The sequence below is a fragment of a genome, unplaced genomic scaffold (assembly GCF_019419815.1).
Source record: "Pyrus x bretschneideri cultivar Hongxiangsu unplaced genomic scaffold, Pyrus_bretschneideri_v1 Contig51, whole genome shotgun sequence".
NCBI lineage: Eukaryota > Viridiplantae > Streptophyta > Magnoliopsida > Rosales > Rosaceae > Pyrus > Pyrus x bretschneideri.
Window position 1 is genome coordinate 1,745,773 of NW_025999789.1, and position 16,384 is coordinate 1,762,156.

A 16,384-nucleotide genomic window follows, 5' to 3' on the forward strand; every position below is an offset into this window, starting at 1 on the left:
TTAAAATAAAATTTGAACATCACTTCAACAAGATTTAAATTTGCTTTAGCACCCCAGTCACACATAACTTACATTTTTTTTTTTAAATTAACTGGATTGGTCATTTTTTGATATATGGTTGGAGAAATATTAACTTTTTAGCATACTATTATTATATTATTGTTTAATGGTCGTTAAGTTATCATCGTGTCATTCATATATAATTAATGTGTCATTACGGCTTTTTTTTAACCAAATATTATAAAGTGATCACGTCAGCTAATTGCGCCTTTCTCTGCCGCTTGTGCGGCTGCACATGATTTCAGTTTGCGGGATTACCTTTAATCCCAGAATCAGGTGGGTTACGATTTTAGTTCACCTCAATGGGTCTGGCTGAGGCGGAGTAGCGCTAGAAACCCATTTTGTCATCAACCAAACAAAACCTAAGACAACCCAAATTCATTCAAGAATTAAAAGATAATCCTTACTCACAGAATGATAACAATGTTAGAAAATATATAGTTTTACCAGTAAAAGATAAAAGGTTCTTGGACCTTTTTTATATTGTTACAACCGAGGAAATCGAACTTTTAACAGAACCTAATTCTAATCCATTTTCCTGCTCACCCACACCACTTGAGCTAACCCATTGGATTTTCCTGCCCTTCCACGCCAGCCCAAACACTCTTTTTTAAGAAAGGCCCTAACCCAGAGTTTTTTTGTTTATAATTTTCTATTCCATGGGGTGGGACGAATACGTTAAGAGGGATTATGTGGTACAAAAGTTGGGAAAGGGATCCTCTCCGGATCCCATCCCCCAAATCCACCCAATCAATTAATCTGGGCCTTTAAAATTTGATCCAACGGCTACAAACAGGAGGTCATTTAAAAGTTATATTAACTTTAGCCGTTCGATCAAATTTCAAGGGTTCGATCAAATTTCAAGGGTCCAGATTAGATGATTAGGTGGATTATGTGGAAGGGATCCGAAGAGGATCGCATTTTTGGATTAAAATCCGTTTCAAGGACAAGCGCGTCCCACGTTATTTCTTACGCCAAACATGGGACGAATCAATTCTGTCCCACTGCGTTCCATCCTACTCCACGTTCCACAAGGCTAGTAGAAAGTAGGAACCCATCTTTTCTAATTTTCCGAAAACCAAAAGCAAAGTCATCAGATGGTGATGTCCACGACGATGAGTTATCATCATTTAGTGCGGTGAGAGATGAGCCAAAAGAAATGTTTCTGGAAGTTTGCATCATGAATACAAACTACTTAATTTTCAAGTCAACCGCCAATCATGGTAGATTTATAGTTGGAGATTTAATTTGCCCTTTGGGTACGTAATGGATGCAAAGTCTTTCTAAATTTGAATATGCATGCAAGTCAGTCTTGTCCCTGTGCTACAATAGAATATGCATTCTTTTCTACCCTCTTTTTGGGTGGAACCCCTAACTCGTCCAACCTTGACTTAGAAACTCTATAGAACTACTCTTTTTAGAATATGCATTCTTTTCTACCCTCTTTTTGGGTTGAACCCCTAACTCGTCCAACCTTGACTTAGAAACTCTATAGAACTACTCTATTTTGTAAAATTTAGTGTGAGAATGTGAGGACAAAGTTCATTGGTGAGAGATCAAATCGTGAAAGGGCTTATAAGGAGTTTGGTTACTTTTCATATTGCCAATAGGTTTTATAGTAGAACCTCAATTCTTTCATTGTGGAACACTAATTCTTTCTTGTTTTGCTTTGTTAAGTTGTCTAATATTGTAAGCTTTTGGATCTAAACGAATATAATTTAGTGCCTAGTATGCATTTGGTCTAGACAGGTCCTCACAATGAGGACCTTATGAAAGCACTCTTGTCACTCTGCACACTGCATCAAATAAGTAATTACTACTTTATTGTTTTACCTCAAGATCTTGTTGAGAATGAATCTCATATTGATGAGAGAATGCATCTTGCACAATTTTATAAGTAAGTTGAACTGCTCTCTATATTATTAATTGATTTTATAGTAAAAGCTCAACTTTCTTCATATTCAAAACATATTTTTCAACATTCAAAAAGTTTAATAGTGTCTTGGACTTTCATCCATGCATCTCGTAATATTCAGAATAATAAATTATCTTACATGTCATGTGGAAATTGATAAAGGAATTTGGATCCCATATGGATTCATATTGTGAAGATCCTAGGTATCATCACATTTTAGCCGTTTACTATACATCGTGCGGTAAAAAATTATTTTGAATTTTTTAATTAAAATTAAACACAAATAATCCTTAACGAAAATTGGCTACACGATATACAATGAATGGCTAAATTGTGAGGATCCCTAAGATTCCGACAAAAAGAACCCGGAGAGGATCTTCCCTTGATAAAGTACGTAAAGAGTCCAAGAAGGCAGTTTCCAAGTAATGCCTGGGAAAATCTTAAAAAAAAAGGACTTGACCAGAGTCAATTCAATCAATGAAGAAAATGAGCTCATTGTTGACCTGGTTGTTGCTTGATCCTCTAATTTAATCAGAAGAATTCACATAGTCGTCCAGCAGCAAAGATTTTTGTCTCATAAATACTTGAAGAGTACGAAATAAAAATTGCAAGTCATTGAGACAGAAAATATAGTTTATTTGAAAATTTTCTTCACCTTTGTAATTTTTCCATGGCCTGTCCACTGAAAAATCCTCTCTTCTTCTTACTTTTCATGTTTCTACCATTTCCCACCACTGCTCAAACTTATAGAAACATATCTTTAGGCTCATCCTTCAACGCACTGCAAGATAATAACTCGTCCTTGCTATCACCATCTGGTGAATTTGCTTTCGGTTTTCGAGAAATCGCAAAAGATGGGTTCCTGCTAGCCATTTGGTTCGATAAGATACCAAATCAAACTATTGTCTGGTCAGCCAATGGGGATAATCTAGTGCCAAAGGGATCGAAAGTGGAGCTTACGATCGATGGCGAGTTTATGCTCAATGGCAAGCGAATACGGAACACTGAATTTGTTGGTATTGGAGTTGCCTATGCATCTATGCTAGACACCGGAAATTTTGTGTTGGCGAATCGAAATTCATCCATTGTGTGGGAGAGCTTTAGTTATCCAACCGATACAATTCTACCCTCACAAACTCTAAATCAGAATGGCATACTCTATGCACGCTACACGGCAACAAATTACTCGACTGGTAGATTCCTGCTTTCGCTACAACCTGATGGGAATCTTGTACTTGCGACTACAAGGTTCCCACAAATTACGCCCAATTACGTGTATTGGTCGGTGAAAAATCCAAATATTGGATTTCGATTCATCTTCAACGAGTCTGGCTTTATGTACGTCACATCCAAGAACGAAAGCTTACTCAGTACCATATCATCCAATACGGTTTCAATGCAAGATTTCTACCAGAGAGCAACACTAGAGTATGATGGAGTATTTAGGCACTATGTTTACCCAAAAAGCACTAGCTCGAGCGCCCAAAGATGGCCTAAGGATTGGTCCACTTCCTCATCCCCATTCGTACCTCCAAACATCTGCACGTCGTTTATGGAATCAACCGGCGGTGGGGCATGTGGCTTAAACAGCTTTTGCACGATTGAAGATCAAGGACCGACTTGCCAGTGCCCAAATGGTTACTCCTTTATTGATCCGGAGGATGAGCGCAGAGGATGCAAGCAAAACTTTGCTCCACAGAGTTGTGGTGAAACGTCAAAGGAGGAGACAGATGTTTTCCAATTTCAAGAGCTGAATAACGCAAATTGCTGGGGCGGAGACTACGCGCTTTTTGAGGGGGTACCTGAGGATTGATGCTGACAAAATTGCCTAGATGATTGTTTTTGTGCTGTGGCAGTTTACAACAGCGCTGGACAGTGTTATAAGAAGAGACTCCCTTTCTCGAATGGGGCAATTGACCCCAATGTTAGTGGAAAAACTCTGATAAAAGTTGGGAAACAAAATTCGACTGTGAAATGGGGTGGAGGTTCCAACACAGAAAAGAAAGACAATAAAACTTTGATCCTTTTCGGATCAGTCATCCTGAGTGGCTCTGGGGTTCTAAACTTCCTCCTACCATTGATTACCTATTTGGTTGTCTCGCGATCCTATTCGAGAAAAGCGAAGGTGAGTCAAAATCATCCAGTCATCTCTGGTCTGAATTTGAAGCATTTCACTTATGAGGAGCTAAAAAATGCTACGAACCAATTCAAGGAAGAACTAGGACGCGGTGCTTCTGCAATAGTTTTCAAAGGAGTTCTAGCCTCTGGTAATGGGAAGAGCGTTGCTGTCAAAAGCTTAGACACTAGGGTCGGAGAAAATGATTTGGAATTCGAAGCGGAAGTAAGTGCTATTCGCAGAACAAACCATAGAAATTTAGTCCAGCTACTTGGATTTTGTTACGAGGGAGAGCACCGAATTCTTGTGTAAGAGTTTATGAGCAACGGATCTTTAGCAGGTATCCTCTTTGGAGAGTCGTTGCCAAACTAGTACCAAAGAAGGCAAATCACCTTGGAAATTGCAAGGGGGCTGTTGTATTTGCACGAGGAAAGTAGCAGCCAAATCATACATTGCGACATCAAGCCTCAAAATATTCTTCTTGATGACTCTCTCACTGCAAGATTTTCTGACTTCGGTTTAGCAAAGCTTTTGAGAATCGACCAGACTCTAACCACGACCGGAATCAGGGGAACAAAAGGTTATGTGGCCCCTGAATGGTTCAAAAGGTTGCCTATCACGGCCAAGGTTGATATTTACAGCTACGGAATTCTATTGTTAGAGATTATTTTCTGCAGGAAGCATTTCGAGGCAGCAGCTGAGGATGAAGGTCCAATGATATTAGCTGATTGGGCGTACGATTGCTATAAGCAGAATAAGCTGCACCAGCTATTCAAGAATAACGATGAGGCAATGTATGACATGAAGATGGTGGAGAAGTATGTGATGATTGCAATATGGTGCATTCAGGAGGATCCATCGCTTAGACCTAACATGAAGAAGGTCACATTGATGCTCGAAGGAACCGTCGAAGTCTCAGCTCCACCCGATCCATCTTCTTTCATAAGTTCAACACTTTAAGTTTTTCCAATAATAATCCCATTTCTTATGTATATCAAAAGTTTGTGTATTTTTCATTTTCAAGTACTCTTTGCTCTTAACGTACTGTATGTTATTGAATGTACATAATTCTCTTAAAATGTTCGAATAAATCGAGGAATTATCAGTTGTATAAAACCTAGTTCGTCATTTTTTTTGTCTGAATAAATAGAGGAATTATCGATGGAGGAACCTTAATTATCTTCATGGTATCATAGCAGGTTGGCCTACGTGTGAAGCCTAACGGCTAAGCATGCTCCACAACACTTATCTATATTAAGGGGAGGGGGTAGGCTAATCTTCATAATGAGCTAGAAATACTGTGGTTCAAATTTGCCTTTGGTGGAACGAATACGTTAAGAGGGATTATGTGGTACAAAAATTGGGAAAGGTATCCTCTCCGGATCCCATCCACCAAATCCACCCAATCAATTAATCTGGGCCTTTAAAATTTGATCCAACGGCTACAAACAGGGGGTCATTTAAAAGTTATATTAACTTTAGCCGTTCGATCAAATTTCAAGAGTTCAGATTAGATGATTAGGTGGATTAGGTGGAAAGGATCCGAAGAGGATCACATTTTTGGATTAAAATCCGTTTCAAGGACAAGCGCGTCCCACGTTATTTCTTACGCCAAACATGGGACGAATCAATTATGTCCCACTGTGTTCCATCCCACTCCACTTTGCACAAGGCTAGTAGAAAGTAGGAACCCATCTTTTCTAATTTTCCGAAAACCAAAAGCAAAGTCATCAGATGGTGATGTCCACGACGATGAGTTACCATCATTTAGTGCGATGAGAGATGGGTCAAAAGAAATGTTTCCGGAAGTTTGCATCATGAATACAAACTACTTAATTTTCAAGTCAACCGTCAATCATGGTAGATTTACAGTTGGAGATTTAATTTGCCCTTTGGGTACGTAACGGATGCAAAGTCTTTTCTAAATTTGAATATGCGTGCAAGTCAGTCTTGTCCCTGTGCTACAATAGATGAGCCAAAAGAAATGTTTCCGGAAGTTTGCATCATGAATACAAACTACTTAATTTTCAAGTCAACCGTCAATCATGGTAGGTTTACAGTTGGAGATTTAATTTGCCCTTTGGGTACGTAATGGATGCAAAGTCTTTTCTAAATTTGAATATGCATGCAAGTCAGTCTTGTCCCTTTGCTACAATAGAATATGCATTCTTTTCTACCCTCTTTTTGGGTTGAACCCCTAACTCATCCAACCTTGACTTAGAAACTCTATAGAACTACTATTTGTAGAATATGCATTCTTTTCTACCCTCTTTTTGGGTTGAACCCCTAACTCGTCCAACCTTGACTTAGAAACTCTATAGAACTACTCTATTTGTAAAATTTAGTGTGAGAATGTGAGGACAAAGTTCATTGGTGAGAGATCAAATCGTGAAAGGGCTTATAAGGAGTTTGGTTACTTTTCATATTGCCAATTAATTTTATGGTAGAACCTCAATTCTTTCATTGTGCAACACTAATTCTTTCTTGTTTTGCTTTGTTAAGTTGTCTAATATTGTAAGCTTTTGGATGTAAACGAATATAATTTAGTGGCTAGTATGCATTTGGTCTAGACAGGTCCTCACAATGAGGACCTTATGAAAGCACTCTTGTCACTCTGCACACTGCATCAAATAAAGTAATTACTACTTTATTGTTTTACCTCAAGATCTTGTTGAGAATGAATCTCATATTGATGAGAGAATGCATCTTGCACAATTTTATAAGTAAGTTGAACTACTCTCTATATTATTAATTGATTTTACAGTAAAAGCTCAACTTTCTTCGTATTCAAAACATATTTTTCAACATGCAAAAAGTTTAATAGTGTCTTGGACTTTCATCCATGCATCTCGTAATATTCAGAATAATAAATTATCTTACATGTCATGTGGAAATTGATAAAGGAATTTGGATCCCATATGGATTCATATTGTGAAGATCCTAGGTATCATCACATTTTAGCCGTTTACTGTACATCGTGCGGTAAAAATTTATTTAAAATTAAACACAAATAATCCTTAACGAAAATTGGCTACACGATATACAATGAATGGCTAAATTATGAGGATCCCTAAGATTCCGACAAAAAGAATCCGGAGATGATCTTCCCTTGATAAAGTACGTAAAGAGTCCAAGAAGGCAGTTTCCAAGTAATGCCTTGGAAAATCTTAAAAAAAAAAGGACTTGACCAGAGTCAATTCAATCAATGAAGAAAATGAGCTCATTGTTGACCTGGTTGTTGCTTGATCCTCTAATTTAATCAGAAGAATTCACATAGTCGTCCAGCAGCAAAGATTTCTGTCTCATAAATACTTGAAGAGTACGAAATAAAAATTGCAAGTCATTGAGACAGAAAATATAGTTTATTTGAAAATTTTCTTCACCTTTGTAATTTTTCCATGGCATGTCCACTGAAAAATCCTCTCTTCTTCTTACTTTTCATGTTTCTACCATTTCCCACCACTGCTCAAACTTATAGAAACATATCTTTAGGCTCATCCCTCACCGCACTGAAAGATAATAACTCGTCCTGGCTATCACCATCTGGTGAATTTGCTTTCGGTTTTCGAGAAATCACAAAAGATGGGTCTTGCTAGCCATTTGGTTCGATAAGATACCAAATCAAACTATTGTCTGGTCAGCCAATGGGGATAATCTAGTGCCAAAGGGATCGAAAGTGGAGCTTACGATCGATGGCGAGTTTATGCTCAATGGCAAGCGAATACGGAACACTGAATCTGTTGGTACTGGAGTTGCCTATGCATCTATGCTAGACACCGGAAATTTTGTGTTGGCGAATCGAAATTCATCCATTGTGTGGGAGAGCTTTAGTTATCCAACCGATACAATTCTACCCTCATAAACTCTAAATCAGAATGGCATACTCTATGCGCGCTACACGGCAACAAATTACTCGAGTGGTAGATTCCTGTTTTCGCTAAAACCTGATGGGAATCTTGTACTTGCGACTACAAGGTTCCCACAAATTACGCCCAATTACGTGTATTGGTCGGTGAAAAATCCAAATATTGGATTTCGATTCATCTTCAATGAGTCTGGCTTTATTTATGTCACATCCAAGAACGGAAGCTTACTCAGTACCATATCATCCAATATGGTTTCAATGCAAGAGTTCTACCAGAGAGCAACACTAGAGTATGATGGAGTATTTAGGCACTATGTTTACCCAAAAAGCACTAGCTCAAGCGCCCGAAGAAGGGCTATGGCTTGGTCCACTTCCTCGTCCCCATTCGTACCTCCAAACATCTGCACTTCGATTATGGAATCAACAAGGGTGGAGCATGTGGCTTAAACAGCGTTTGCACGATTGAAGAACAAGGACCGACTTGCCAGTGCCCAAATGGTTACTCCTTTATTGATCCGGAGGATGAGCGTAGAGGATGCAAGCAAAACTTTGCTCAACAGAGTTGTGGTGAAACGTCAAAGGAGGAGACAGATCTTTTCGAATTTCAAGAGCTGAATAACGCAAATTGCTGGGGCGGGGACTATGCGTTTTTTGAGGGGGTACCTAAGGATTGGTGCCGACAAAATTGCCTAGATGATTGTTTTTGTGTTGTGGCACATTACAACAGCGCTGGACGGTGTTATAAGAAGAGACTCCCTTTCTTGAATGGGGTAATTGACCCCAATACTACTGGAAAAACTTTGATAAAAGTTGGGAAACAAAATTTGACTGTGAAATAAGGTGGAGGTTCCAACACAGAAAAGAAAGACGATAAAACTTTGATCATTTTCGGATCAGTCATCCTGAGTGGCTCTGGGATTCTAAACTTCCTCCTACCATTGATAACCTATTTGGTTGTTTCCCGAGCCTATTCAAGAAAAGCGAAGGTGTGTCAACCTTATCCAGTCATCTCTGGTATGAATTTGAAGCATTTCACTTATGAGGAGCTAAACAACGCTATGAACCAATTCGAGGAAGAACTAGGACGCGGTGCTTCTGCAATAGTCTTCAAAGGAGTTCTAGCCTCTGATAATGGGAAGAGCGTTGCTGTCAAAAGCTTAGACACTAGGGCCAGAGAAAATGAATTGGAATTCAAAGCGGAAGTGAGTGCTATTGGCAGAACAAACCACAGAAATTTAGTCCAGCTACTTGGATTTTGTTACGAGGGAGAGCACCGAATTCTTGTGTATGAGTTTATGAGCAACGGATCTTTAGCAGGTGTCCTCTTTGGTGAGTCAAAGCCAAACTGGTACCAAAGGAGGCAAATCGCCTTGGAAATTGCAAGAGGGTTGTTATATTTGCACGAGGAAAGTAGCAACCAAATCATACATTGGGACATCAAGCCTCAAAACATTCTTCTTGATGACTCTCTCACTGCAAGAATTTCTGACTTCGGTTTAGCAAAGCTTTTGAGAATCGACCAGACTCTAACCACGACCGGAATTAGGGGAACAAAAGGTTATGTGGCCCCTGAATGGTTCAAAAGGTTGCCTATCACGGCCAAGGTTGATATTTACAGCTACGGAATTCTATTGTTAGAGATTATTTTCTGCAGGAAGCATTTCGAGGCAGCGGCTGAGGATGAAGGTCCAATGATATTAGCTGATTGGGCGTACGATTGCTATAAGCAGAATAAGCTGCACCAGCTATTCAAGAATAACGATGAGGCAATGCATGACATGAAGATGGTGGAGAAGTATGTGATGATTGCAATATGGTGCATTCAGGAGGATCCATCGCTTAGACCTAACATGAAGAATGTCACATTGATGATCGAAGGAACCGTCGAAGTCTCAGCTCCACCCGATCCATCTTCTTTCATAAGTTCAATACTTTAAGTTCTTCCGATAATAATCCCATTTCTTATGTATATCAAAAGTTGGTGTATTTTTCATTTTCAAGTACTCTTTGCTCTTAACGTACTGTATGGTATTGAATGTACATAATTCTCTTAAAATGTCCGAATAAATAGAGGAATTATCAGTTGTATAAAACCTAGTTCGTCATTTTTTTTGTCTGAATAAATAGAGGAATTATCGATGGAGGAACCTTAATTATCTTCATGGTATCATAGCAGGTTGGCCTACGTGTGAAGCCTAACGGCTAAGCATGCTCCACAACCCCTAATTTGTGTTGTTCACGTTTTTGGCTTGAAAATTTGTCACACGTGAAGTAACATATGAGGTTGTGAAGGTTAAAGAGTCGTATCAGTGAAATGAGGCTCATAAGAGGTTGACTTGAATCGTTAGATACATGGGATACTGCTACTTCAGTTTCGCGGCTTATCCGAGTTTTATTTACCCGGTGCACCATTTTCACAGTGTAGTAGTAGCTCTATAGGTTGATAGGATTCGTTAGATATGTGGGACTTTCAACTGTAGTTGTGTTGGTGTTGAGCATCTAGAGTGACTAGGTTCCTTAATTGCCTTTATTTACCTTTCATTTTAGTACTTCACTTTGCAAGCCTAAGGGAAATTTTTTTTTTTTTTTAAATTTTTATTATTATTGTTTTGAACAAACAATCTTATCTATACTAAGGGGAGAGGGTGGGCTAAACTTCATAATGTGCTAGCAATAATGTGGGCTAAGCTTCCTAAGACCTCTCACTTACAAGTGAAGATGAATATTATTAGACCGTAATATTAAGTGACTGTCATTGTTTATTAGGTACTTCCTTTATATATTTTATTGAAGTACCGAATCTAGTTTGATTTTTATGTTTTTGAATAGTTACGTCCTATGGTCACGTTTCGATCCTGGAAGTATCTTGGGATCATGGCATGCCTGCGCTGCAATGTTTCTATTTTGTGATTGTATTTTCTTTTGGATTCAAACTATGCGTTGTAGTTTATAATTATCTATTTATGCTTGACTAGTCTCATCTAATGTTGGATTTTTTAATATACCATTCGATATTAGATTTCCCTAATTTGACTATAATAAATCAAAAACTGTAATGCAAAGTCTGTATTTACAGACTTTGCGTAACATAAAATGCAATGCAATGTTTGAATTCATATTGACCCTATACTAAACTACATAAAAAAATGAGAACGGGGTGCCAACCATAGAGGCAGATTTTGTGATTTTTGTTTATATTAAATGTATTTAAGTATCACAATACATGATTGACTATTAATAATTAACATAAATATTGTTAATATATTATTAATATTGTAACTTTTATTGATTTAATACAAACCCTAAATATTCCTAAAAATATATACGCATTGGACCTTTTTGTATATTCAACTTTCTAGACGGGAAAGTAAATAAAATTTACAAATTTCCCATGCATGTTTTGACTTTTGTTATTGTGTTGCTTTAAAGGAACTTAACTTGGATGGCAAATGTATGCTATTGAATGCGCAAATACGATGGAACATTAACTTTCTTCAACATGTACAATTATTCTTTCAACAAAAATTATGAAGGACTATCTGTGAACTACAAATTCAAGATTTTGAGTTTTCGATGATCAAATAACAAAGAAACAACCACTTAAACTATTGCACTCATAAATGACGATGGATTCGGTGGAACTGAGCTTCAACAGTTCCTTCAAGCATCTGCGTGACTTTCTTCATCGTTGGTCTCAGTGACAGGTCCTCCTGAATGCACCACATTGCAATCATCACGTAATTCTCCATCATCTTGACGTCTTCCATCGTTTCATCGTCCTTCTCCAATAGAAAATGCAGCTCCTTTTGCATATAGCAATCATATGCCCAATAAGCTAGTATCAGCTGATCTATTAAATTATTGAGGGGTTATGTTTAGCCATTTTCGGTTGGAGATGGTATATAAATATAGTCTAACACTGTTTATTTAAAAATAATATTTTGTAGGGCTATAATTGTAAACGGAGCTATACTTAACCCTTTCAGTTGGAGATGGCCTTAAGGAGAAAAATGAAGTCCTTTGCAATACGGGTAAGATGACTTAGATTGCGATACATCAATAAAGGATGCAATATTTTTCCTCCGCTGTATTTTTTTCATCAGAATAAAAGATAAAAAGGTAAGTGTGGATGTGAGAACGATTAACTTGTTGAACACCGTGTTTTACAATAGTTGTATGTATGGGTGTAAGTATCATTTTATTTTAAGAAAAACTATGAAAATGAATTAAAAACTTTGAGTTTTAACAATAATGACAAAATAAAAAGTAAGATAAATAGTACCAAGATTAACTTTTTAGTATAAAAATGTGATTTTTCGTTAAAGTGAACAGTACCAGAAACTTTTCGTTAAAGTTCTTCTTATTTTATAGAGAATTGAAGAGTTAGGAGTTTTCCAAAATAAAATAACAATTACAGGGTTCGATCATGGGTCATGTCCAAATGATGAGCCTAAATAGAACTAGACTGAATTAATTGATGGGCCTGATGCAAATAGATCTAGAACAACCGCGATCAGATCCTAAATGGAAACCGAAACAAAACTCTACACAGTTTTTTTTATTCGCTCATCGTGATCGTGATTGGTACCAAAATTTCGAAACCCTACCTTAAGCCATAAGGTATCTCGAATATGGTGAAGCGCTCCAATGACCCCAATGAGAAGCGTTCTCGGACAAGAAGAAGGTGACTCTCTATCTCTATCGAATTTGAATTTAAACTTGCTAAAATTTGGGATTGAAGAAAAACCTGATAATTTTGTGTTGTTTGTTTCAGGTTGAATGCTGTCGGTGATGGTGATGGTGATGCTGCTCAAGGCACCTCAAAAGTTAGGAATGGGCGAGTGCAATTGGGTACCAAATTTGCTACTCTTCTTCGAGTCAAGGAGTCTACAAGGCAACGGAAGCGGAAGCGGAGGGAAATTACTACCTCCGTAGAGGTCCAAGAGTGTAGGCACCGGGTCAAAGAGTATAGGCAGCTAAGGGGAATTTCTGTTTCAAGCAGCAATGTTCCAAAACCCATCAGGACTTTGGGTCGCACTCCGTTTCCAGGTACCTACTTTTTACGTAGCTTTCCCTTCTTCTTGTATTATGTGTTGGAAGCTAGCTACATGCATATGTCTATTGAAATGATTTCTCTTGATCGCAGAACATGTTAAGGATGAATTTTCAAAAGCTAGATTCGTCAGGCCTACACCAATTCAAGCTCAAGCATGGCCAGTGGCTTTGGAGGGCCGTGATTTCATTGGTATTGCTCCACCAGGATCCGGGAAGACGCTAGCGTATCTCTTGCCTGCAATTGTCCATGTAAAATCCCAGAAAAGACTATGTGAATATTTTATATGTTAGTTACCTTAAGATGATCAAATCCTGGCTCTTTGAATCCTATATATTTGGTTTATATTTATCGGGATTAAGTTTTCCATTTTACAATTTTTCTTCAGCTTGTGGAGATGGCCCAATAGTATTGATTTTAGCTCCAACCGAAGAGCGTGCTCGTCAAATCCAACAAGAGTGTACTAAATTTGCTGCAGCACACATTTTAGCCTTACTCGACAGTGAAATGGATTGTTATAAAAATTCTCTTGTGGCATGTGGTAGGTGATGGTGCTGGTGATGAACTACGTTTGACATTGTATTCTTATTATTGTGCTACTGCTACGCTATTTCATTTATTGGATATTATCTACTTGATATTCTGTTGTAGGCATTGGTTATAGTAACATGACTCATAATCAATTTTGTGTAGACCGGTGACTTTAAGGAGGACTTCTTGTTTGAGTATATAGTTATTCTTCTTATTGATTGCAATTAATATTTTGGCTCAGGCGTTGGAATTTTAATTGACACACCTGAGGCCGTGCTTCATGAGTTAGAGTCGTGTCATACAAACTTGCAAAGAGTCACATACCTTGTGGTGGATGGTGCTGATTGGATGCTAGCAGAAGAAGACGTAGCAGAAGAAGGCGAGGACTGTAAGGTTCTAGTACGAGAAGTTCTTTCTCAGGTTTAAGATATTACCCCTACTTGGCTCTTCATACTTGCGGTGTTGCTTCTTAAATGTTGAACTCTTTAGCATTTTTAAATCCCCTCACTCACACCCACACAAGCAAACGTGTGTGTGTGTGTGTGTGTGTGTGTGTTTATATCTCAAAGTTTATGTTCGGCTGAAAATTGTATTTTGGGTTTTCTGTATACAGATTCCCCCAGACTGTCAAAAATTGTTCTGGGGTAGTAGCTGGCTGGAGGAGGCTGATGAACTTGCCAGGCCATTCCTTCGCGACGCAATCAAAGTAATATATCTCTTACTCTTTGTTTTTTGTTTTTGTTTTTTTTTGGCATCACTTGGTCATTTTTAATTGTTGTAACTGGATGATATTAGTAGTCACAAAATGTCTTCTATCTTGGGATGGCAATAGTTAGTGCTCTTGACATATTTTTTGGGTTGTAATACTCAATACTTGTTATGAAATTTATCTTTGGATGCTGAACAGGTTGAAATAGGTTCTCCAGTTCTGAAAGCTCCACATCCAATAGACCAAATTGTTGACATCGTTGCTGAAGATCAGAAATATGACAAGTTGGGAACATTCTAATGCTTGATCTTGTGCAGTTAGTTTGAGGTTATATCTGCGTTTCTGATTTGTTTCAAATTTTCAGATTGGTAGGCTTGCTAGGTGATATCGCGGATGGCAGCAGAAGACTGATATTCATTGATATACATAAAGGATGTGAATCATGTAGTCTCCTTGCTCAGAAGCTTTCCAATGAAGGTTATGCAGTCTCGGTTCATGAAAACGTATTCCAATCAGAAAGGGTCCAGATTATCTCTGGGTTTCAAGGTGACTATATCCCCATAATGATTGCAACTGATGTTGCTGCTCGTGATCCAGGTATCAATAGAATTTCTTTTAGTTTGTGAAATGCTTAAAAGAAGTTTTTTCGCTTGTGCTTAAAGAGTTGCATCTCTTCTTACTATAATAATTTTATTATTGCTATTATAATATTATTTAGAAAGAAATATCTTCTTCAATCTCCTCACAGTTGAAAGCATTATTTAATTTACTAGTCGACATCACCCTTGCCAAAATCTTGCCCTTTTAGTAACCTAGGATTTGTTTGGTTACTGTGGGAGTGTAGGTTTGTCAACCTGGCAATTTTTGTTGATGCATTTAACCCGTGAACTGGCCTGAAGCCTTGTTTCTAATCACTTTGTTTCATGCTTAATTTGCAGTTCTGAAGAATGTGAAATATGTTATCAATTACGACTTTCCGGGATCCATTGATGATTATGTTTACCGCATTGTCCTTGCTGAGCCAAAAGGAACAGCATACACGTTCTTTACAACTGCTAATGCTAGGTGCGCAAAGGAACTTACCATCTTACTTGAGGAAGCTGGACAGAAGGTTAGTCCTGAATTGGCAGCACTGGCGCGTGATGTACGATATCCAGGTGAGTAACTATAAACACTGGATTAAATAATGTTGTACACTATACACACATGATGCTAGACCTTTCAGGTCATTGGTATGGAATGTTGGATGTCTTTTTTGATAAAAAGAGCACCTTGTCATGTCCTAACTTCTCCCTGTGTACCAGCTGCTGTCGTATGATTTCGTAGGGTCTTATATAAATATTCGAGCTTTGATCTGATCACTTATCTGGTTGCCATTCGTTCTTTTAAGCCTAAAACTAGTTTAGCTGCCCTACTTCAAATATTGACTTGACGATGTTTACAGTTTATTCTTCTGTGTGGTCTATGGTTTGCGTATGATGCAAATGTATGGTTACTCTTTGACTTCCAGTTATTTATGTATATTTTTTGGGTATGAAAGTACTATTGGAATTCACTTCTTTTTTGGATTTATGATATGGCTGCCAACTGATGTCTACCAGGTAGCTGCATACCTGGAATGCCTCTCGGAATAGATAGCAATTTGATTGGGAAGGTATATAAAAATGTGTGTGCGCTACAGCGCTTCAGCTTTAGTACCTAACTTTGCATTTGCATATAAGACCATTAGATAAGGGCATGCACCATCTGTTTATTACCCTTTCTTTGTGGCAAATAGAATTCAAAATTCAACCGCTGCTGTCATACACATGCAGTGTACAACACATTTGCATATAGGACCAAAATTAAGGGTTGTATACTGCTAAATTTGTTCCGCTTGCCTTTATTTAAACAGGTTACAGTTGGGCATTACGCTACAATATATCGGCATTGTCCCGAGATGAAAAGTTATGCCAGTTTCGCTGTGGACACAGTAAAAAAAAAAAAGGGGTTAAAACTGATCAACTCAGATCCGAATTTGTCAAAGCTGATGGTCTACTTCTTACGTTAGCATGTTCTGTTTTACTGAGTAATCTTTGATGGCGTACTTGTCTAAGTATAATGTTCTGCATGGCTTCTTTTTTAGAAACTTCAAC

The 16,384-nt window shown here is 38.0% G+C and overlaps 3 protein-coding genes and 1 pseudogene across 3 annotated transcripts; all 4 read left to right on the plus strand.

Annotated features, from left to right (window-relative positions):
* Positions 1–2,645: 2,645 nt before the first annotated feature.
* LOC125470658 (G-type lectin S-receptor-like serine/threonine-protein kinase LECRK3) lies at positions 2,646–3,788 on the plus strand. The gene has a single exon (XM_048569965.1). The coding sequence runs from the start codon at positions 2,646–2,648 to the stop codon at positions 3,786–3,788; it is 1,143 nt and encodes a 380-aa protein (XP_048425922.1).
* Positions 3,789–3,803: 15 nt separating this feature from the next.
* Positions 3,804–5,051, plus strand: LOC125470660 (annotated as a pseudogene).
* A 3,761-nt stretch (positions 5,052–8,812) lies between these two features.
* On the plus strand, positions 8,813–9,928 carry LOC125470706 (G-type lectin S-receptor-like serine/threonine-protein kinase LECRK3). Its single transcript, XM_048570133.1, has one exon. The coding sequence runs from the start codon at positions 8,973–8,975 to the stop codon at positions 9,891–9,893; it is 921 nt and encodes a 306-aa protein (XP_048426090.1). The 5' UTR covers positions 8,813–8,972; the 3' UTR covers positions 9,894–9,928.
* A 2,547-nt stretch (positions 9,929–12,475) lies between these two features.
* LOC103926601 (DEAD-box ATP-dependent RNA helicase 20-like) lies at positions 12,476–16,331 on the plus strand. The gene is made up of 11 exons (XM_048570118.1): positions 12,476–12,640; positions 12,731–13,005; positions 13,103–13,282; positions 13,398–13,550; positions 13,782–13,960; positions 14,154–14,246; positions 14,448–14,533; positions 14,614–14,846; positions 15,188–15,406; positions 15,851–15,903; positions 16,144–16,331. The coding sequence occupies exons 1-11, from the start codon at positions 12,588–12,590 to the stop codon at positions 16,297–16,299; spliced, it is 1,680 nt and encodes a 559-aa protein (XP_048426075.1). The 5' UTR covers positions 12,476–12,587; the 3' UTR covers positions 16,300–16,331.
* The last annotated feature ends 53 nt before the right edge of the window (positions 16,332–16,384 follow it).